This window comes from Rattus norvegicus, chromosome 1 (assembly GCF_021556685.1).
Source record: "Rattus norvegicus strain SHRSP/BbbUtx chromosome 1, alternate assembly SHRSP_T2T, whole genome shotgun sequence".
NCBI lineage: Eukaryota > Metazoa > Chordata > Mammalia > Rodentia > Muridae > Rattus > Rattus norvegicus.
The window spans coordinates 91,573,924-91,596,211 of record NC_141534.1 but is presented as its reverse complement, the minus strand read 5'-3'; the positions used below and the strand labels follow the sequence as shown (position 1 = coordinate 91,596,211).

Here is a 22,288-nt window from a genome sequence, read left to right as displayed (position 1 = left end):
GGCTCCAAAATGGATAATAGCCAAGGATGTCCTTGGACTTCTGACTGTTCTGTCCTCCACACTGGAGCCCTTTGATCATGTCCTCACATGTGTGGTCAGTGGCATCTTGGAGGCTTGAAATCAACTCTGGTTTGGGTAAGCACGCCCCTGAAACGGGGAAATACCAGGAAGTACAGCCTTTTTCTTCCTCCTCCCTGGGGAATCACTTGTTCAGAATTTGCCAGGTTTCAGTCAGTGTTCTGTAGCACTGTAGAGACAACATCCCCCACTGACACGCTTACTCCAACAAGGCCACACCTACTCCAATCCTTCTCAAGTAGTGCCACACACTGAGGACTCAGCCACAGCAACACAGCAAACCTGAGGGTGGCTTCTGTTCGGGGAATGCCCATTAGAAGGGCATTGTCATCTGTCACGTAGAAGCCCCTCATATAAGGTTGCAAACTTCCATAGTTGACAGCATCCTCAGACATGGGGCCTGCCTGAGCCAAGCTCACAGTGGTCCTGAGGCTTTATTTATTCTTTACATACTTGAGAAAGATCTCACTGAGTAGCCTTGGCCAACGTGGAACCCCATAGGTAGACCACTTGGCGTTGAACTTGTGGTGATCATCTTGCTTCAGCGTCATCTTTCTGCTGGGATAACAGGGGTGAGCTGCTGTGTCATGCCTTCCCCTACACCTCCTTTTGTGATCCTAAATACCTTCTTGTTTATTTCTAGATGGGGTTTCTCTGTGCGGCCCTAGCATTCCTTGAACTCTCTCCATAAAGCAGGGTGGCACTGAACTCAGACATCTGCCAGCCTCTGCCTCTCCAGGGTGGGCCATGACACCTAGATCTGTGGTCCTGAACTAGCTGTACTAACTGGGTTCCCCTTCCACAGACCTTTGCTGTGTAGTCTTGTTTCTCTTAAGCTTTCAATCCCTCTGCCTCTCAAGTTTATTTTTAATTAAGTGTGTCTGTCTGTGTCTGTCTGTGGGCATGGGCATGTGAGTGCAGTGCCCTCAGAGTCCAGGGGAGGGGATTGGAGCCTCTAGAGCTAGGGTTGTGCATGGTCCTGACCATCTAACCTGGGCGCTGGGATATATGAACTTCTGACTGTACAGCTGTCTCCCCGGCCACAACACCATGTTTCAAATACAGGCTCTGTCCATTGGTTCTGCACCATGCGTTTCCCCTGAATCCTGGTGTCCTATCTGTAGGAAATTCTGTGTAGTTGGATGTGATGGTGCACGCATGGAAGCCCAGGAAGGGATGCCAAGACAGGATGGGGTGGGCGTTAAGATGTCTTGTAAAAGGCAGTTCTGATAGTGTGGGCCCTAACCCCAGTTCTGAGGTGCTGTTCTCTGTAATCTCTGCCCTCTTCTTCTGCTCCTGTGAACTCCTGGTGGACATTTAGATTACTGCATAACATTACGATGATGGACCAATGGCTCATGGGAGAGTAAGTCTGAGGCCAGTCTGGCCAGCTCTAGAGGGGGAACGTGGCTCTGGCAGGCCTGTTCCTCCCTCCTGTTCCCTCTGCTTTGTTAAAAACCAACCAACCGGGGCTGGGGATTTAGCTCAGTGGTAGAGCGCTTGCCTAGGAAGCGCAAGGCCCTGGGTTCGGTCCCCAGCTCCGAAAAAAAAAAAAAAGAACCAAGAAAAAAAAAAAAAAAAAAAAAAAAAACCAACCAACCAACCAACCAAACAACCTCTTAGATTACATTCCTAAAGCAAGCTGCTAGGGTCTATTCCCTTGTTTATCTACTTCCTCCTCCTGAGCTCACTTCCAAGATCCAGAATCCAATTATTGAAATCCAGCACTCGAAAGCCCCCATGGCTCACCTAACTAACATGCCCAATTTAAATTAACTATGTCATCCTAACCTGGGGTCCCCCTTTTAGCTGAATGAACTGCCCTTTTCCTGTGTGGCACTTCTGTCTCCTCTGTGTCCACAGGCAGTCCTTGGTCCTCTGGGACAAACACCCCTTCCTTTCCTGTAGGCATAAATTTTTCTCAACCTGCTTTGATAAGTGTTCTTCCTTCCCTCCAGCTGACCACACACCAGAGGTAATGGGGGGGAAGTTATTAGGACACGGGGGGAGTAGACCCATTTAGAAATAGTTCTCTGGGGCCCAGTCCAATCTTCATTGTCAGGATAGCAGCAGTTCACGTCCAGTAGCAAACACCAAATGGGAATGAGCAGCTGCAGTCACCACACACGACCAGCAAGGGCAGCCCCATAGCAAACTGCAAGGCTCTCCAAATGGCCACACAAAAGACGTGAAAAGCTGCAGAAACCTCACAAGAAGTTCTCTGGCCAGTGTCTCTCTATGGCATCACAAACAGAGCTCAGCCACACAGTGTAAGACCAACCAATGCATGCGTACAGTTTGTAAAGACTAGGGAGGTGGAGCAAAGCAAACCAGAGCTTGAGCTCCCACTGTCTGTGGGGTCATATCTCTATTCCTTCCGAACATCATGCGTCCTTCCACGTTTGCTATAACAAAACATCCTTCCGTGCGTCTTCTTCAGGAAGACGTACTTTTATGCCTCTGCTTTAGCAAAACGTCCTTTCACCTGTGTGCCCTGTAGGGAGCCATTTGCCTGCTTTGATGAAGCAAAGTACAAGTCCACCCGCTAGGCAGGGTCAAAAGTGTTCAGGGATCGCTGGTCTGGCAGGAAGTGGGTAAGCGGATTTCCAGGTCTGCTGGTGCATGGAACGATAGCAGACACAGCTGAGGCTCAAGTCGAGGGACTGGGCTTCTATTGACCTCGGTGGAAGGAACAGGGAGGCCTCTGGACAGGGACAAATGTCCCATGTAAATGTCAGCAATTGTTTCTGCTAGCCTGTTGGCTATGCTTCCCACAGCACAGTGGGGTATAAAGAAGTTGTGCTTATTAAACTCGAGACTGCAGCCCCAAATCCAGCTCTTGCCTCTGTGTCTTCTTTCTGCCTTTCTTGCTCTAACCGTCACTCTCTCCTCAGAGACTGACTCATGCAAACCGACTCTGGCACAACGCCTCGGCGAAACATCATTGGACAAAACTGACTTCCCAAAGCAGAAAGGTGTCTCCACTTCACCTTCCCCATTTGCTTTCCCCCAGCTCCTGTCTCTGTGCCTTATCCCTGCCCTCTGTGCCTCTGGGGCAAAAATCCACGACCTACCTCAGGCCAACGCAGACCACCCTTTTGCTCTCCTTAAAAATTATACCTCGAAATCATTTGTTGCTCTGCTTCCGCCCAAGTCAGAGAGCAGCCATTTTCATTTTTCCTCCCTGCTTGATAAAGGATCTCTGTGCAAGTGAAACTTTGTGTGTGGTTAGGGCCTGATCCTGGGTCTGGGGTGGAACACCCACTATGCAGAAGGTCATTGTCTATAGAAGACCCCAACGTTTATCTGGACAAAGAAAAAAAGTGGCTGAAAAACATGGCAGTATTGGTTTTTGGCAACATATAAAAAATGAGAGACACCAGGACATTAATGTAGCACATCTTTGGGGCTGTGACTGCTGAGTGAGTTTTCAGAGAGTATTAACTGAGTGCGGACGACCCACCCTGAATGAGGGCAGGCACATCTCATGCCTGGGACCCACCATTCCAATCTCTCCATTGTGGATCCAATGACAATGTCTTGGCTTCATGCCCCTCCCCACACACACCTGGTGCCACGCCCCCTACCACAATCAGCTTTTACCCCACCAGGAAGTCTTCCCTCCATTAACCTGCTTTCTTCTGGTTTCCATCATGGCAGAGGAAACATTAATTAATCCCCTGAGGAGGATGGTGGATGCACATGGACACTTCTGTGTCTCCAGATTCTCTCTTCCTGACATGCCACATCTCAACACTGAGCTGTCAGGTCTATGGGGACGGCCTACTGCTTTCTGGGTTCTGACAGGACAGTGAGGTTGGAATATGAACTGCCTGCTCCTTCCCCACAGAGCCACCTGTGGGCAAATTTCAGCCCAGAATGAGAACCCTAAAGCTCTGTGAAGTCAGGTCAGTAAGATGGCCACTGTGGGCAATGGGCAGTGGCTCCTCCCTCAGGCCTGATGCTCTCAGTCAATCTCCCAGAAGCCACACTGTGGAAGGAGAGAACCAAATTCACACACACAAGAGACGCTGAGGGACACAGCCTCCTGCCCTCCTAGGGCACAGTGCGTCCTTCATGCTGTAGTACCAAGAGGGCTCTGGGAGGCCCCAGGTTGGGAAGGAGCCTTGGAGTGACCCATGTATCATGTAGTCCCATGTTCCCGTGCCTAGGCTGGACCTCCTAATCTGGAAGTTAGACAGTGCAAAACAAAGACTCACACACACCCCACATGCCACCGTCCTGGGTTCACTGTCCCTGCCCTCTTCCCATGATCTCCCTGCACCTGACCCCTCCACTCTCCTCCCTCCACCCATCAACCCCTCCATGGCTGCCAGAAACTTGAGATGGAGGAGGTTCTAAGGAGTCTATGAGGGTGACTCTAGTTGAGATTCCTAACAGTGAGGGATACGGAGTCTGATGTGGCCAACTCCTGTAACCAGACAGGACCTTCCGAGTGAAGCAATAAGGACACCAATCCACCCATGAAATCTTCCACCCAAAATTTGTCCTGCCTACAAGAAGTTCAGGGAGAAAGATGTCACAGAAACTAAGGGAATGGCCAACCAATGACTGGCCCAAATTGAAATCCATCCCGTGGGCAAGCACCAACCCCTGACACTATTAATGATGCTGTGTTATGCGTGTAGACAGGAGCCTGGCGTAATTGTCTTCCTAGAGGCTCCACCAAGCAGCCACCTACGCAGCTGCAGACACCCACAGTCAAATGTTAGACCGAGCTCAGGACGTCTATGGAAGAATTGGGAGAAGGATTGAGGAACCTGGAGGAAATAGGAACTCCACAGGAAGACCAAAGGACTCAACCAACCAGGACTTTTAGGGGCTCACAGAGTCTGAGCCACCAACCAAAGCCCATACAAGGCCTAGACCTGAGCTGTCCACACATATGTAGCACATGTGCAGCTTGATCTTCATGCAGCTCCCCAACAACGGGAGCAAGGGCTAACCCTGATTCTGCTGCCTGCATTTGGATCTCATTCCCTGATTGGTCTGCCTTGTCTTGCCTCAGTTGGAGAGGATGTGCCTAATTCTGCAATGACTTGAGGTACACACGTGGGCTGATACCTGGGGAAATCCTCCCCTTCTCAGAGGTGAGGAACAGGGGAGATTTTAGGAAGGGGCCTTGTGAGGAGAGTGGCTGGGAGTAAAGAGGGACTATGATCTGGACATAAAAGTGAATATATAAATAAACTCATAGAAAACAATTCAAAATAGCTTCAGGAAGTCCCTGAAACCAAACAGATTCACCAGGCCCTCAATGCAAGGGAACATAATAAAAGCTGCAAAGAAGACTCAAGGATAAGCCAAGCTGCAAAGGAGGCTCTGACACCAGACCAGATGTCTGGAAGCAGAACCCATTCGAGCTGCCCGCAGGAGGTTTACACCAACTGGAGCAACTGGCAAGGGCGCCCGCAAACATCAGGAGCTGCTCCCTGCTGTGCAGGGTGCTCCACGTTCCCAGGTTTGCGAGCTGTCCCTCATGCCGGGGCAAGCTTTGGTGAAACAGCTGTCTTTGGGTGACTTCTGCATAGTCCTGGAATTAACTCCACTGTAAACCTCATGGTTCACCGAGTTGGACTTTGGTGGTATTCATACATTGCACTGGCAAGGAATCCCGGTGTGGCTGAGTAGATGTTACTGTTGAGTCCCCAGGAAAAGTTTGGCCACACAGCACCATGGAAACCAGGCCTTGGCAGCTCAACTCGCCATGGACCCCACTGTGTGCCCTCATTTCCTCACATAGAGAAACCCAGGATTTGGAGAAACAACAGCAACTTTATTTTTCCACATGTGTGGTCCATGTGTGGTTGTCTGCTCTGGAGCAGGGTGAGTTCAGCGGCTCCCATATCTAAACAGGAGGAGGCAGGGATGTGTGGGTGAGGGATGAGGGCACCCGACAGTGCAGGCCGACAGACAGTGCCCAGCCTTTGGGTTACGAAGTCAGAGGAGGGCTGAGTATGGCTGGCCAGGAACGGGTTCAGCTGAGAGGACAAATCCCTGCACACAAAAGGCTGAGGAGAGCCCAGAGCCCTAACATCCAGGCCAGGAGGGTGCCAGGGACAAGTACATGTGAGAGTGGATCCCCTGTCTCTGACTCGAGGAATTCCATAGCAGAGAAGATCCCAACTGAAGTTTGCTTTTTCAGTAAGTATTTGACAGGTGAGACCAGGCATCCGTCAACGCTTAAAGTGGTATTGAGCTCACCTAGAAGATAAAGATCAAATCAGAAGTAAGTGGTAGGGGAAGATAGTTCAGCAAACTTAGAAAGAAAAAACAAAAAACAAAAAATGAAACCCAGGAGTCTCATCTCTAGCCCTCCTCCTGTGCACCCAGGAGTCTTGGTCCACGTCCAGGAGTTTTCCCTCTTACCCAGGAGTTCTAGTCTCAAAACATACTCCTTCTGATACAGCAATGAATCCAGGCCACTGCCCTCTCCCTTGGGAGCCAGGAGTCCAAATCCCTCCTCCTGAACCACTGGAGTCTTGGCCACAGTCTCCCTCATCCTGGGCATGAGGCTTTCACCACTTACCTCCCCGGAGTGTCAATTGACTAGTGTAACAATCAGTGCCCTTAGGACAGAAGACAAAGTTGGAATTGTGGGTGCAAAAACCCTGAAACTGCAAGCAGACAGGACACTGGAGGGTTCCCGGATCAGAGGAGGCTGAGGAGAGAGAAGTGGGAGCTGTAGAACGAGCTCTCAGCTGCAGCCATAGGCTGTCCCTTCAAGGGCTGGGAGCCAGGGTCACACACCTGCAAGTGACAGGGAGTCAAGGAGGACTCTGGTGCTGGTAGCGTTGTTGCACAGTTCAGTGTCGCAGAAGTGGGCATAAGAGGCAGCCACTATTCCAGGTCCAGCAGAAAACACCTGGACATTTTTGATCTTCTTTTCCCCAGGTTTGCTACAGCCTTTGCTCCCCAATATGAGAGATTTATTACCTAAGAGGGATCAGAATGAGAACTCTGCATGTAAGGAAAATGGTGAGAAATAGATGCCCAGTCCTTGGGACCCTGGAGGCTCCTAGGTAGGGAGACTAGAGCCCCAGTGACAGCAGGACAGACCATGATCTGAGTCTGCCACAGACTGAAGCCCAAACCTGGCTCTCCCTGCTCTGTCCCTTGCAGATCCTGTTACCAGGCCCCTCCTCACTGTCTCCCCTGAGCCCCTGCACCATGCTGCAGCCTCAGTCTGGTCAGCATCTCCTCTCCCCTGCTGGGTTTCTCTCTACACTCTGCCCTTCACCCCACACTTGGCTCCCTGGGCTCTGCTTCCCTCTCCTCCCCACCTCCCTGTGGAGCTGCACAAGGACTCAGGCTTAGCAGAACAGGACTCAGGCACTCAGCATCCTCTCTCCCTCCTTCCCTCCCCACCATTCCCCACCTCCCTTTTCCCTCTCTCTTCTGGGCTCTGAGTCTCCTCTGGTCCAGGCTGCTCTTGAACTCCCTGTGTTGCTGCAGATGAAGTTGGCTGTCTCCACCCACAGCCCCATGCTGGCACTGCAGGCACCCAGCACCCACCCAGTTCATGTGGTACAAGGGTTCAAGTCCAGGGTCTCCCTCTAATTAGCACAGATCTTCCTTGTAACCCTCATCACAGCTCAGCAGAACAAGGCACAGAGACAGTAGACCCTAGGCTTGCGGGCAGAAACTACAGGGCATAGATTCCAGGGCAGGGATGTGCCCTGCCTGGTGCAGAACTGTGGTCTCCAGCTGAGCCCACGCACCTACATCTATGAGCAGGAGTGTCTCCTGACATATCTCCTTAGGTGCACCTATGTTGTTCTCAAACGATTTCCACTCAACTGCTGTCTTAGTGAAGCCAATGCCAAATTTCACCATGATTCCCTTGTTACAGGTCAGCATATCTGTGGAGAGGAAAATCCAGGGTTTGTGAGAGTCAAGGAGCACACCAAGACTGTCCCTGCAGCTTCTGGGCTAAGGGAGGCCATCACATTCTGAATCATACTCTGGCATCATACAGAATAGCTGACTTCCCTGTCGTGCATTAAGGTGGGACTCAGAACTCATTACCTCCAAGCACTCCCACTATTCTCTGTGAACCATGGGGGTGGGGGCTGCCTATTTACTCATATCTGAGCTGCTCCACTCCTGCAAACCAGACCTGCACTCTCTCTGCTCCACCCCACCCACATCCTCCCCCTCCTGCTCAAAGCTGGTTCCTTCCCCCAGTTGCACCAGCCCAGCTCTGCCCCATTCTCACTAGTTCTCTCTCTGCAGCCCATGTCGCAGTCCCCAGGAAACCCTGTGACTTACTCTGCAGTCCCTGCAGACCCTGAGCACTGTCCCCACCTCTAATGCCTCCAGCCAGCTGCAGGATGACACAAGGTCTTCCCTGCCTCTCGTGGGTCTCTCTGATCTCCCTTCACTTCTCTCCCACTGTATTTACCCCCAGAAGCCCATAGGAAACTCTTAATAATAAAGTCTTAATAATAAACTCTTACATAATAAAGTCAGGCCCACGAATAACTCTGAGAAGCCCTGAGGAGGCTGAAACTTCAGGTAGGGCCCCATCTCCCCCATAATAAAATTCTCATCTTCAAGAGTTGAAACATTGTCTCAGGGTTATAACACTCACTGCCTTCCAAGTACTGAATTTGAATCCCAGAACATATGAGCATATAGCCTCCTGCAGGCAGAGACAGACAGACAGACAGAAGCAGACCCCTACATATAATTTAAAATAACAAAGATACATCTAAAGACGTCTGCATTCTTAGAATGGCCCCCAGGCTCCTCTGTGACTCCACCTGTCTCTATGCCCCTGATACAGTGCCACAGGCCAGGGGTCATTCACAGGGTCTTGGAAGAAAAGCAGGAGGAGACACATTCTAGTGTGACAGAACGACTCAAGGGAAGCCAAGGAGATGAGGGACACAGGGGACAACAATATGGTGGGCACCCATTATTGATGATGGGACAATGGACGTGTAATCTGTGATTTCCTGACTGAACTGTGGGCAGGGTGCTGGTCCCCTACATTGGGTAGGAGAGCTAGGTGTTGTCAGACACAAGGTCCTCCTCAGGCCTTGCACATGGTTTCCTCCTCCCGTGTCTGCAGTTCTTTTCTCCTCTGTTAAGAGACACTAAGTGATAGGTGGAACATTCCAACATTCAAATGACGACGTGACAATTGCTCTTGTTCTATCCTCACCTGAGCAGGGGACGAGGAAGCCCAGCAGAGAGAGGAGCAGGGCGTACTGGATGTGGCAGGCTCCCATGGCTTCTCTGAGACTGGGAAGAGCTGATCAGGACCTGGGAACTGATAAACTACAGGAGTGAATTCAACCAGACAGGGATGGGTTAATCCTTGTTTTCTGGCCAGGGCAGTTCTAGGGAACATAAGACTGGGAAGCCAGTCTGTCTTAAGTACTTGGAGGTTCCAGCAGGCTTCCTGTGCCTCAGGTTCTCTCTGGCTGCATATCTCAGCTCTGGGTCCCCTGAGTCTAGGATCCCAGCGACTGTGTTCCTTCAGGGTCTAGATGCAGGACAATGGCCCGGGAGCCCTCTGCTTTAACTAAACCTCAGGACTTCAGAGCCCAAGCCGAACCTTTTCAAGGCCTCAGCATCTCAGTCCTCAGAACCCAGCTCCAACAGAACTCGAATTCTGAGGGCCCTGGTTTGGCTGTCCTTGGAATGTGGCATTTAGATTCTGTTTTCCCAGCCCGTACTCCCCTGGACCCAGGATTCTAGTCACCCAGCTTCCTTCTTCACACCTCGGAGTACAATCCTCAGCACCATGCAGGATCATAAAATCCTGAACTGAGCACTCTTCGAAGACTCAGGGAGCAAACCCAATAAGAGTAAAACCCTCCTCCCTCAGATTAGGGTGTCTAGGGCTCGGTTCTCCCTCAGCCCCAAGACTTCAGTGCCTGGTTTCCCTTCATCAAACTCAGAAGAAGTCCAGACACAGCCACCATCCTCAGACTGAAGGCTCACGCAGGACCCCTCCTCCTCCTCTTTCATGGTCCTCCTCACTGGCTCTTTTTTCGGGGCTCAGGGATGTGGTCCCTTACTGCTCCTTTTCCTCTGGCAAATTCTCTCTGGCTTCAGAATATCCTCACCAGAATCTCAGACTTTGAAGCCGCTTCCAGATGTGCTCTCAAGTAACCTCTGCACATGCGCAACAAAGTGGCAACCTCAGGCAGGCAAGTGTCTTGAAGACCCATTGGTCGATGAGAACTCATTGCAAGGCTTCATTGGATAAGCCTGGAGAGTTGCTGCATCTCATTGGTCTCCATAGAAGCCAATTACAGCATGCCTTAGAAGGTACGCATGCGCAGAAAATGAGATCTAGGCAATGGTAAGTGGCAGTTGCTGTTGAGGTCATCTCCTAATCCCAGGGTCACATGGTATCTAAGAGGGCTTTGTGTGGAACGCCCTTTGCCCTGTCACTGGAGATCCTTCTAAATTGGACATAGGAGCAGGGAACAAGTGACAGCACTGATTGCCATGAAAGATGTTTACCCTCCTTAGGCCCGGGAAGATGACCGTTCAGATTAGACACAGATATGATTTCTTTTAATCTTTTTAAAAAAGATTTATTTATTTATTTATTTATTTATTTATTTATTTATTTATTTATTTATTTTATATATGTGAGTACATTGTTGCTCTTTTCAGACACAGCAGAAGAGGGCATCAGATCCCATTACAGATGGTTGTGAGCCACCATGTGGTTACTGGGAATTGAACTCAGGACCTCTGGAAGAGTAGTCAATGTTCTTAACCACTGAGCCATCTCTCCAGACCCATGATTTTTTTTTAAATTACACTTTATTTTATGTACTTGTGTGTTGATGACATGTGTCAAGGTGCACATGACTGAGAACAATTTGGGGAGTCAGTTTTCTCCTTCCACGTGTCAGTCCCAGGAATCAAACTCAGGGTGTCAGGTTTTGTGACAGATGTCTTCATGTGCTCAGTCATCTCCCTGATTCTCACTTCTTTTGTTTAAAAAAAAAAGTTCATATAGTAATTAGAGTCCTTGGAAAGTTTTTCTAAGTTCATGTAATATTCTTCATTCCCACATTCTTTTTTCTGAACATTTTTTTTTTACTTATCCACTTTACATCCGGGTCACTGCCCCCTTGGTCCTCCCCTCCCACAATCCTTCCCTCATTCCCTTCCCCTTCTCCTCTGAGCGGGTGGGGACCCTCCTGAGTATCCCCTACCTGGAACTTCAAGTCTCTGGGAGGCAAGGCTTTTCCTCTCCTTTTGAGGTCAGACTAGGGAGCCTAGCTAATATCCCACGTTTAGGCGACGGCTTTTGGGACAGCCCCTGCTCCAGTTCTTCGGAACCCACGTGAAGACCAAGGTGCACATCTGCTACGTAGGTGGGGGGAGGCCGCTTAGGACTGTGCCTCACACAGCACGCTGTCTATGTGTTGCTGGGCTCGCTGCTGTTGTGAATGGTGCAGTGACTATCGAAGGCGGGCAGGCGTCCCCCAGGCACCCAGAGTGTTGATTCTTTGCTCTTTGGCACAGCTGTAACGTGTGGGTTCAGAGGGACTCATGCTGTTTCACATGGCTGCCAGCTCCTTGCTGCGAAGGAAGGAGGCATCGACCTTGTGATAATATTTTGTGAGTTATCACATAGGGAAATGCCCATGATGTCGTGGGTTAATATTTATTTATCTTTATTATGTGTGTGGGTGTTTGCCTGCATGTATGTCTGTGCACCACTTGGGTGCCCAGTACATGCAGAGGCCGGGAGAGGGAATGGGAGAGCCTGGAACTGAAGTTACAGAGTTTTGAGCTACTGTGTCGGGGCTGGGAATTGAACCTGGACCCGTATCTTTAGGCTCGGATTTTTATATAGAAACAATGTCACAACGGGAAAGGGGCTCAGTGGTGCTCTTAGTTTTGTGTAGAATATATGTAGAACTACTGACTAAAATGACCCTCCAGTCAGATGCTACAAATACCAAAAATGGTCACTCAGCTATATGACGTAGGAATAATATTATGTCCCTTTAGGATTCCCAGAGAAGTGTGCTTTGTGGAGCCCATGTGTATGTGTGCGACACTTCCATAGTGCACGTGTGAAGGCTAGTCGTCTGTATCGAATGCTTTCTATTCTCACTCTCCACATTAGTCTCTTGAGAAAGGCTCCTTACTGCCTGCTGGATGCCTGCATCCCACATCACTGGACTTAGTTGTGTGCTGCTGAGCCTGGCTTTTACATGGGTACTAGGGATTGGAGCTTAGGTCCTCCTGCTTGCATGGCGAGCCCTTTACCAACTCGTTCCCATGATATCTGTGCTTTTTTTCAGAAAAAAATAAATCTCCAAATTTTCACTACAGGCTTCATATTGTGTAGGCTGGACTTGAACTCTCAGTGTCACCAGAGAAGACAGCCTTGAGGTTTTGATCTTCCTAATGTAAGACTTGACCTGAGTCCTAATTACAGGAGACTCCTGTGAATGAGACATGAGACTAGAGACTGATGCAATAGCATGAGAATTATGCTTATTCCAGCGAGCTGGGGTCTGCCTACCTCGTGAGGAGAGGCGACCCTGAACAATCCTCATTAGTACAGTTTTATACATTCCGTAAAGGGTGGGTTACAGCGATGGAGATGGGGCATACAGGAGGGACACTGGTGGGCTCAATCGACCCCTAGGTATCTACAAACCAGGGCAGGGGTCCTTGAAATGCATTCCATTAGATAAGGTTGAGATAGTCCTACTGTGAGGACAGGGCTCCCTGGCCTCCAGGAACTGCTCCAGAAGAGATTGGTGTACTCCCTCCTGGATGGGAGGGGCTGTCTGAGGCTGGTGGAAAAATATTAGCTCTCTCGCTGCCTCCATCTCCCCTGGTTAAGAGATGGCTCAGTGGTTAAGAGCACTGATTGCTCTTCCAGAGGTCCTGAGTTCAAATCCCAGCAACCACATGGTGGCTCACAACCATCTATAATGAGATCTGATGCCCTCTTCTGGTGTGTCTGAAGACAGCTACAGTGTACTCATATACATTAAATAAATAAATCTTTTTTTAAAAAAGAACAAGCAAAAGAAACTTGTTCTAAATAGTACCATTTCACTTTCAGACTCCATTTATTCATAGAGGGAAAGTAAGTTCAAGGCCCCAGGGGAGCCAGCTAGTAGGGTGGGAGTTTCCAATAATGAAGTCCTTTATGATCTACAGTCAAAGCACATGGCATCTTCAGTAATCGGGTCTTACAGTCTAAGTCGTGAAGCCTCTGGCCTCATAACTACAATAAAACCCTCCTCCTCAACCATACCCTAGACTGATCATGATCTCGTTTCCATTCCTAAAGTCCCGGGGCTTGTTCCCAACCTCTTATTGCTAAGGTTCGATAACACATCCTCTGTAGGAGAGTGACTCCTCTGGGTGTTTCCCAACATTACGCTCTTACTGTACAAAATGAATGGCTTTCTCGCCTATACCTGTTGTTGTAGCTGTCAAAAGGGCTCTAGTAGAACAGAGCAGAGCATGACAAACATGACTCTGGCAGACCTTGCCCTTCCCCTATTGCCTGTTGCAAAAAACTGTTAGATTCTATCCCTAAAGCCAGCTACCTATCTATTCTCTTATTGGGCCACTTGTTCCTCTTGAGGCTGACCCGCAGATGTGGCTATCGAAGTGTGAAGTCTAGCAATCAAAAGCTAGACTTTTGATTGTAACATGCTCAATTACAGTTAAGCTCCTCACCCTAATGCAGGGCTTTCCCCTTGTACCTTTATAAACTTCCATGGCCTGTCTATCCAGAGGGAGCTTTTTGTTCCACTCTCCCTCCAGGACAAACACCCCTTTCCCCTTCTCCCTTACTCCTTTCCCCTCCTCCTTCATCCCCTGTATTTGTCCCTTATTCCCTGCCCTTTGTCCCTCTGGGTAAATAAATCTCCTTTGTGCTGACAACTAGGTCTTGGGGTGTCTGGTGCCAATGCCTGTCCTTTCAGGGGCTGACTCTCCATCCATCTTACCTGGCTGTTGGGGTCAGGGCGGGGGTTCCTATCTGGGCAAACCATCTCCACCTAGTATAACCCTTTGCTGGAGGGAAGTGTGCCCTCCACAGACTGGGAGGATGATTACCCACACCCGCAGGCTTGATAAGTGCACTTAAATGCTTTGACCTCCCTTCTAGCCCACCACCCACAAGAGGTAGTGGAAAGGAGAGATTAATAGGGCAAAGGAGGATGTGGACCCATTTAGAAATAGTTCTTAGTGGCAAATGCAATTCCCACTGTTAGGATATCAGCAGTTCAATTCACAGGAATCAGCAGGGGCAGTGTGATCCACTCCCAAACACCATTCGGGAATTAGCATTTTGATCCAGAAGAGACCAGAAGAGGCTTTGCCAACCAGCCGATTCTGAGTCTGCAGAAGCCGCCAGAACACCACCGGAAGTTCTCTGGTGCATTTCTCCCTATGAGGTTAAGCAAATTGAGGCTCGGCAAAGCAATCTAATTCAGTGCAATCCACTGTGTGTTGGGTTATATCCATGCCCTTTCCAAACATCACATGTCCTCTCAAACTACTCTTGTGTGTAATTTTAAAAACACCTGAGGTCCTTTGTCCGGGCCGAAGCCTGCACTCCGGACTTAGCTCTGAGATTGGCTGCCCCAGCCTCTCCTCACTCCGGATTTGTCAATCCGGTTGTCCCCAGCTAGCTTTGCCAAGCCACAGGCTATTGCCCCAGCTGCTTTCCTTCTCTGACCACATTTGCTCTGCAGATAGAAAACACCAGACAGTTTTATTTAAAAACTAGCCAGATAGCACCATTGCTGGGCACTCCCACCCTAAAAACTCTTGCCCTAACCTTATCAGCTAGCCTATTTCAGCCATCCCCCGGCAACAGAGACCACTTTTCCCAGCCACCCAAGATCTTACGTGGTTGTGGCATGCCTACTGTTACAAAGCCTGGCCTAAAGACCTCCTCTTTCCCTGTGTCCCTTATTTTCTTCCTCGGACCCAGAAGTCCCTTCACCTAGCAATTGGCTTCTGCCTTCTTTATTGACCAAATCCAGAACCTATTACAGAAACAGTGCCTCCCCCTAAATGCTATAGCAAAGCATCACATGCCTCTTTTCCAGGATGCCTTCAGAAAAACATCTTGAGTCTGTTCTCAGCAAAATATCCTCTCATAGGACAGTTTTCAGAAAATATCACATGACACAACTGAATCTCCTAAGAAACCAGAAAATTCCACTTCAACACACTACTGGCCAGGCAACGTCTGCTGCTGCTGCTTGCCCACAGTATTGACCCTGTGCGCTCATCCCAAAGACTTTGGAATTACCTCTAAAACTCTGAACTGTTTTCAGGGTGTCTCCATATTTGCATGGTGGACCCCACTCATCAAGCAGGCACACCACTGCATACCACACAAGGGGATCCTTCCCCAGACACTCCTAATCCCCATGACTCAGCCTTAGTTGTATGTCTCACTACCCATAGCAAGAACCATGCAACCGCCATTTTAGCTCACAGGTGCACACCGTACAGGGAAGAACAGCCATGTTGGAACTTCCTCTGCAGACATTCCCACTTGGGCTTCTCGGCCTCACCTCAATGCCCAGAAGGCAGAACCATGCACTCACTCTTCCCCTGATCAGGGACCAATCCTGCTGGGACAAAGCTTCTACTTAGGGGACTAAACACACACATGTGCTCAAGCCAGCTTAACTCCCAATGACACAACAAAGTACAGATACGACCAAAGCCCAAATTAGTGTAGCAATGGGTTTTATGCTGGAGTTTCGTACAGCAATGTGCCTGGGTGAGAGGTCACTTCCAGGAGCTTGACCTGGACACTCACCCCTGTTGGACCAACAGAAGCAAGGTAAAGCAGAAGACAGAGGGTCACCGTAAGTTCAAGGTTGGCCTGGGCTACCTGTGGACTTCCATATCACCCAAAGCTATTGATATGAGATTCTGTAACAAATCAATCAATCAAGCCACAGGACCTCTTGAATCTGGTAGAATGCCATGAATGCTGTAAATTTGCAAACTTATAGGAAAGCATTCTATATGAGACCCATGTAAAAGCCAGCCGTGGCAGCACGTAATTTTAAATTCAGCACTTTGATGTAGACAGTCAGACCTCACACACTCTCCACCCATCCAGTGTGTACAGAGATAAGTCCTTCTCCTAAGAATAGTAGGGGGAGTGCAAACAGAAAGCACTCAATACAGACAGCTGGCCCTCAGACGCGCGTACATGGCACATGGGTTGGGATGCAGAGACCTCAGCCACAGCCGGCTTTGTCATCACAGTTGGATGCTTGGGTGGGCTGGAGAGGAGGTGTCAAGACTTTGGACAGTTCCTGTGAATGACAGCTTCTGAGGTGGGATTTCTTCAAGGTTGTAGGCAGAGGAGGGAATGAAGGTGTCACAGAGGACAGCTCCTATGGTGATATCTCGGGACATGAGCAGGCACAGGTATTGATGTTTTGACAGGTGCCACCATATCAACAGCTCTAACAGGAAGCTGCTCAGGGACTCCACAAGGGAAGGACGTTATACGAATTCAGGAACACGTTTGGTTTTTCTGGGTTTTTTTTGTTTTTTTGTTTTTTTTTTTTTTGGTTCTTTTTTTTCGGAGCTGGGGACCGAACCCAGGGCCTTGCGCTTCCTAGGTAAGCGCTCTACCACTGAGCTAAATCCCCAGCCCCTGGTTTTTCTGTTTGTTTGTTTTTTTTGTTTTGTTTTGTTTTGCAAAAAAAAAAAAACAAACATTTTCTACATATCATTTAGATTTTAACAAAAGAACTCAGAGCCAGCAAGATAACTCAGTGCAAAAGGGCATCTGTGGCCAAACCTGACATCCGGATTTTGATTCCTGGGATCTAAATGATAGAAGGAACTCATTCAACAAATTGTCCTCTGTCATGTGCAACTTGACACATGTATGTCAACCCACAAGCACACTAAATTAAATGGAATAAAATGATTGACATCTGCCTAAACTGAATGCTCATCTTCCCGGGACTGAGGAGGGTAAATATCTGTGATGGCAATCTGTGCCGTCACCAGCTCCCTGCTCATATGTACAATTTAGAAGCATCTCCAGTGAGAAGGCTAAGGGCGTTCCTCACAGAGTCCTCCTAGATACCATGTGATCCTGCGATTGGAGGATGACCTCCACAGCAACTGACACTGAACTTGCCCAACACTCCCTTTCTGCGCATGTGTGCCTTATGAGGTTAGGCAGTCTAGGGAGGAGTCGCACATGCGCAAACAGGTTACGTCAGAGTAAAAATGGAAGTGCCTTTTAAGGCTGAGATTCTGGTGAGGAGATTCAGGAACCAGAACGGATTTTGCTGCTTTAAAAGAAAAGAAAAGGAAAGGAAAGAAAAGAAAAGAGAAAAAAAAAAGACCAGTGATCCTTTTTTCCAGATCCCCCAGCCCTGAGGAAAGAAGCCCATGAGAAGGAGCAGGGGAGAGGAGGGAGAAGAGTCTGTGTGAGTCGTTATTCACAGGGACAAGGGCTAGGGCATGGTCTTCTGAGTTTGATGCAGGGTAAACTGGTAATGAAGTCTTAGTCTTGAAAGAGAACTGGGTCACAGACACCCTAATCTGATGGAAGAGGGCTTTGTTCTCAAGAAGATGGGTTTGTTCCCTGGGTCTTTGAAGCATGCTGAGTTCTAGACTTTGTGCCTAAGGGAAGCATGTGGAGTCTGACCAGCCATGACTGAAGGAGGCGGTCCGGGTTTGCACCCCTTCCTGACTCAGGGCTGAGGAATGTACTCTGAGGCCTGAAGAAGGAAGCTGGGTGACTAGACTCCTGGGTCCTGGGGAGCTGGGGCTGTGAGAATGGATCCTAAGTGGCACACCCCTAGGACAGACAAACCAGGGCTCTCAGAAAGGCACCTGTGGTTGGGGAGAGCAGGATCCTGAGGAGTGAGATGCTCAGGCCTTGAGAAGATTCTGGTTAGAATTTGAAGTCCTGACAGAGGCTTAAATCAGAGGGCTCCCAGGGCAATTGTCTTATGTTCCCTAGAACTGCCCTGGCCAGAAAACAAGGATTAACCCATCCCTGTCTGGTTGAATTCACTCCTGTAGTTTATCAGTTCCCAGGTCCTGATCAGCCCTTCCCAGTCTCAGAGAAGCCATGGGAGCCTGCCACATCCAGTACGCCCTGCTCCTCTCTCTGCTGGGCTTCCTCGTCCCCTGCTCAGGTGAGGATAGAACAAGAGCAATTGTCACATCGTCATTTGAATGTTGGAATGTTCCACCTATCACTTAGTGTCTCTTAACAGAGGATAAAAGAACTGCAGACACGGGAGGAGGAAACCATGTGCAAGGCCTGAGGAGGACCTTGTGTCTGACACCACCTAGCTTACCTACCCAATGTAGGGGACCAGCACCCTGCCCACAGTTCAGTCAGGAAATCACAGATTACACTTCCATTGTCCCATCATCAATAATGGGTGCCCACCATATTGTTGTCCCCTGTGTTCCTCATCTTCTTGGCTTCCCTTGAGTCGTTCTGTCACACTAGAATGTGTGTAAATAGGATCAAAAACCGTAAGTTTTTTTTTTCTTCTTTCTTTTTCTCAGAGCTGAGGACCGAACTCAGGGCCTTGCACTATCCTGGGAAGCGCTCTACCACTGAACTAAATCCCCAACCTCAAAAACCGTAAGTTTTAAGGGTGCTATAACAGTTCTAGTCTCATACAATCTACTATAATTAAGAAATATCAGTTAATAGTCAATAAATAAACTTATGAACCATCATATCCTCTAGTTCAAAAACCTATTTAAAGTCACGCCAAGTGCAGATGCAGTTAATTACAAGATAAAGCTTTATTCAGTCTCTTGTTTTATGTTTCTAAGGTACTACTTGAAACAGGTAACTAAGAACAAAATTGTCTAACTCAGATATCCTAGTAGGTGACAGCCCCCAAGCCAGACAGAGATCTGCTGAGTATGGCATTTGATGTTTAAACTTACTATGACAGAGACGCCCAAATCCTAACAATGATCCCCAAGGTCTCCAAGAAGAAAAGGGCACAACAGCAGAGGACACCGCCTGGATTGTGGTACCCTAACCACTTGGTGAAACTGTCCTAAAGCTTCATCTGCTGCCAGGGCCTAATCTAACCATGAACCAAAAGGACACCGGGAAAATTGATTGCTACATGTTGCTTAAGACAAGAAGAACCCAGCTTTCTCCTCCACAGGAAAGTCTCTAGGATTTGCCAAGCCTGGCAGCTGAAGGTTGATCCAGTCCTGGGACCTGTGCCCCCAACCAAGACATCAACATCACAGGAACCTAATGGGATGGCCATCTGGGCAATGGGTAAATCTATCATATTAATTGACACATAAGACATTTATTTAGGTTACAATGTATCCTCCTCAGATCTCTGATCACATTGACATCTAAGCTAACTGCAGCTTAACAGCCAGACAATAGGCAACTAGCCCCTTACCTCAAGGTAATTCACCACCGTCTTAGTTCATTGCTCAATTCATTAGTTAGATAAAACTACCAGAGCTCTTATTAAAAGGGCAAGCATGTTTGCCTTGTTCATAAGCTTCATATTAGATGACTGCTCTCAAGAATTAGCTGCCCACATCTCAGGGTAAAAAAGGTGAGATTAAAAGTTTATGTAAGGTCTGAGGATATAAGAGCTTCTAAAAATATTTAAAGGTCTAGGAAATGATTGAGGTTAGTGATACAAACTAAGGATTAGAGGATGTGGAGGGGTAAGGAGAAAACTTAGAGGATAGAAAAATTACTTCAAATGGAGGATGTTTTAATGTTGGCAAGTTATAAAAATTAGAGGGTCTAAGAAGGCATCTTAAGTTATATTAATGCAAGTTATAAAATATAAGGAATGATGCATAAAAGGGAATCATTCATATTTACCCCCATGCTGTTATTATACTAAGATTTCAAAAGGTCAGAATTTAAACATTAACCAGTGAAATTTTAATAAGCTAATGGAGCACTGGCTGTTTAGAATTTCATCACTAGCTGAAGGTTTTAAATTCCCTTTGGCTGTCTTCTGGATGGAGACTTAGAGGTGCTTCTTGTCATGTTACAAACACCTCTGCTCAGTCTGTGTATCTAACCCTCTGACCTGAAGAAAGGTTTTCTGCCTTTTAACCCAAACCTATAGATTTACCAGGTCTCAAAAGCATGAGTCTAGGGGTTGGGGATTTAGTTCAGTGGTAGAGCGCTTGCCTAGGAAGCACAAGGCCCTGGGTTCCACCCCAGCTCCGAAAAAAAAAAACCAAAAAAAAAAAAAAAATAACAAAAAAAAATAACAAAAAAAAAAACAAAAAACAAAAGCATACTCCTGTCTCACAGACACCTGTCAACTACCATCCGTCCGTCCATCCATCCATCTATCTATCTATCTACCTATTCATTTATTTTAATCCAAATATGGATTTCCTTGTGATGGCTAGCACTAATATACAACTGTTTGTAAACTAAAGTTCAAACAAGCTTCAGGGAATCAAAACAATGGTAAGAATTGGGACCCACCTGCCACAGATCTGATGAACTCCAGATGAGTAATCCTGCCTGTTCTTGAAATGAGAAATTTTTTCCTGTTCTTGAGATTGCTCACCTTCCCCAACCACTAGACAATTTTCACTTTTGTCCCTGGTCTGCATCTGCCTCACCAGTGTCTCGCCTGGCTGACGGACTCCACCCAAGGAAGCTATGAAGTTCCCAGCTGGCTCCAACACTGATGTAAATCAGGCCAGAGGACAGAAAGTCCCCTGCCTTTCCACAGGGTCACCTAATCCAGTGCTTCTGATGAATGCCCCATTGCCTAGCACTTAAGCCTCCCTGGGCCCCTTGGGCAATGCCCTAATGTCAGCAGGAAGCAGTTACAGAAGAAACTTAAGGCATCCATTGTCCCACCTTACAGCTGAGATGCTAAGACAGAAAGGCCCACATTTCGACACTAAAGCTTCGTGGTCCTTAGGTCTCAGTATAACCCTGCACCAGCGGTTCAGACCTTGGGAAAGGGGGACGGAGAGGCCCAATGAGAAGTGCAAACCTCTTGGGAATAAAAACTTCCTATTCCCTGGGAAGCAAACTGAGCTTCTCAGAGGAAGTGAGTGACAGTAAGCTGTTGCTCAGTGGTGACCCTGACTTAGGGAGGGTATGTCCGGGTTGAAGACAGCTCCTGTGACAGCTGGACAGCAGGAATAACAAGGTCAGAACTGAGCTGGTCTCTGAAACTCTTCAAGCTCTCACCAAATGCAATGAAACTAACTTAGCAACTAATCAGAATTCTACTAATGTCACTGCTTTGCTCCTACCAATCTTATTAGGGGTGAGCTAATCTTTCTGGAAAATTCCCCCAGCCCTGCATAAAAGGGACTTATGAGCACCTACACGTGGCATCATTTTCATGAATGTTTGACCCCTGCAAAATTTCTGCAAAATAAACGTTCTTTGCCAGTGCATACTGTTTGAGTATGGGGTCTTCCTTCAGGGAGCCTTAGACCCTAAAACATAGACCTGACAGTCACAGTGCTGAGATGTGGCATGTCAGGAAGAGTAAATCTGGAGACCCAGAGGTGTCCATGTGCATCCACACATCCTCCTCAGGGGATGAATTAATGTTTCCACTGCCATGATGGAAACCAGAAGAAAGCAGGTTAATGGAGGGAAGACTTCCTGGTGGGGTAAAAGCTGATTGTGGTAGGGGGCGTGGCACCAAGTGTGTGTGGGGAGGGGCATGAAGCCAAGACATTGTCATTGGATGCACAATGGAGAGATTGGAATGGTGGGTCCCAGGCATGAGATGTGCCTGCCCTCATTCAGGGTGGGTCGTCCGCACTCAGTTAATACTCTCTGAAAACTCACTCAGCAGTCACAGCCCCAAAGGTGTGCTACATTGATGTCCTGGTGTCTCTCATGTTTTATATGTTGCCAAAAGACAATATTGCCCTAGTAATCAACCACTCCCTTTGTCCAGAAAATGTTAGAGTCTTCCATAGAGAAGACTTTGAAGGAAACCTTCCACACAGTGGGGGGTCCAACCCAGACCCAGGATTAGGCACAAACCACACCCAAAGATCCATTTGCACAGAGATCTTTTATTAAGCAGTGAGGAAAAATTAAAATGGCTGCTAGCTGACTCAGGCGGAGAAACAGCAGCAGATGACATTAAGGTATAATTTTTTTTGTTTTATTGTGTGCATATAAATTAGTTGAATCCTGTGAAACAAATCC

At 48.1% G+C, this 22,288-nt stretch overlaps 2 protein-coding genes across 5 annotated transcripts; one reads left to right on the top strand and one right to left on the bottom strand.

Moving 5' to 3' along the window:
* Nucleotides 1–5,857: 5,857 nt before the first annotated feature.
* Nucleotides 5,858–20,788, bottom strand: Lypd10l1 (Ly6/PLAUR domain containing 10 like 1). Of its 4 annotated transcripts, none has more exons than XM_087599991.1 (6): nucleotides 20,582–20,788; nucleotides 9,269–9,376; nucleotides 7,821–7,961; nucleotides 6,850–7,035; nucleotides 6,629–6,760; nucleotides 5,858–6,303 (listed from the first exon to the last, which is right to left on the bottom strand). In XM_087599991.1, the coding sequence occupies exons 2-6, from the start codon at nucleotides 9,333–9,335 to the stop codon at nucleotides 6,077–6,079; spliced, it is 753 nt and encodes a 250-aa protein (XP_087456117.1). In that variant the 5' UTR covers nucleotides 9,336–9,376; nucleotides 20,582–20,788; the 3' UTR covers nucleotides 5,858–6,076. The 4 variants fall into 4 exon arrangements, with proteins under 4 accessions (XP_087456117.1, XP_087456131.1, XP_087456128.1 ...); XM_087600005.1 differs by having other exon boundaries at nucleotides 9,269–9,384; nucleotides 20,582–20,735; XM_087600002.1 differs by lacking the exon at nucleotides 20,582–20,788 and adding an exon at nucleotides 10,179–10,239.
* LOC120096890 (uncharacterized) lies at nucleotides 17,322–21,516 on the top strand. The gene is made up of 5 exons (XM_087600015.1): nucleotides 17,322–17,543; nucleotides 18,153–18,260; nucleotides 18,643–18,721; nucleotides 19,266–19,384; nucleotides 20,725–21,516. The coding sequence occupies exons 2-5, from the start codon at nucleotides 18,194–18,196 to the stop codon at nucleotides 20,763–20,765; spliced, it is 306 nt and encodes a 101-aa protein (XP_087456141.1). The 5' UTR covers nucleotides 17,322–17,543; nucleotides 18,153–18,193; the 3' UTR covers nucleotides 20,766–21,516.
* Nucleotides 21,517–22,288: the final 772 nt, after the last annotated feature.

Excerpts from the sequence above, each read along its gene's own strand:
- Lypd10l1 (XM_087599991.1), bottom strand. The coding sequence starts at position 9,335 with ATGGGAGCCTGCCACATCCAGTACGCCCTGCTCCTCTCTCTGCTGGGC. Across the intron at positions 7,962-9,268 it reads CTTCCTCGTCCCCTGCTCAG|ATATGCTGACCTGTAACAAG; the intron begins GTGAGGATAGAA and ends TCCTCTCCACAG. Across the intron at positions 6,304-6,628 it reads TCAATTGACACTCCGGGGAG|GTGAGCTCAATACCACTTTA; the intron begins GTAAGTGGTGAA and ends TTTATCTTCTAG.
- LOC120096890 (XM_087600015.1), top strand. The coding sequence starts at position 18,194 with ATGGGAGCCTGCCACATCCAGTACGCCCTGCTCCTCTCTCTGCTGGGC. Across the intron at positions 18,261-18,642 it reads CTTCCTCGTCCCCTGCTCAG|AGCTGAGGACCGAACTCAGG; the intron begins GTGAGGATAGAA and ends TCTTTTTCTCAG. Across the intron at positions 19,385-20,724 it reads GATGGCCATCTGGGCAATGG|TGTCTCGCCTGGCTGACGGA; the intron begins GTAAATCTATCA and ends CTGCCTCACCAG.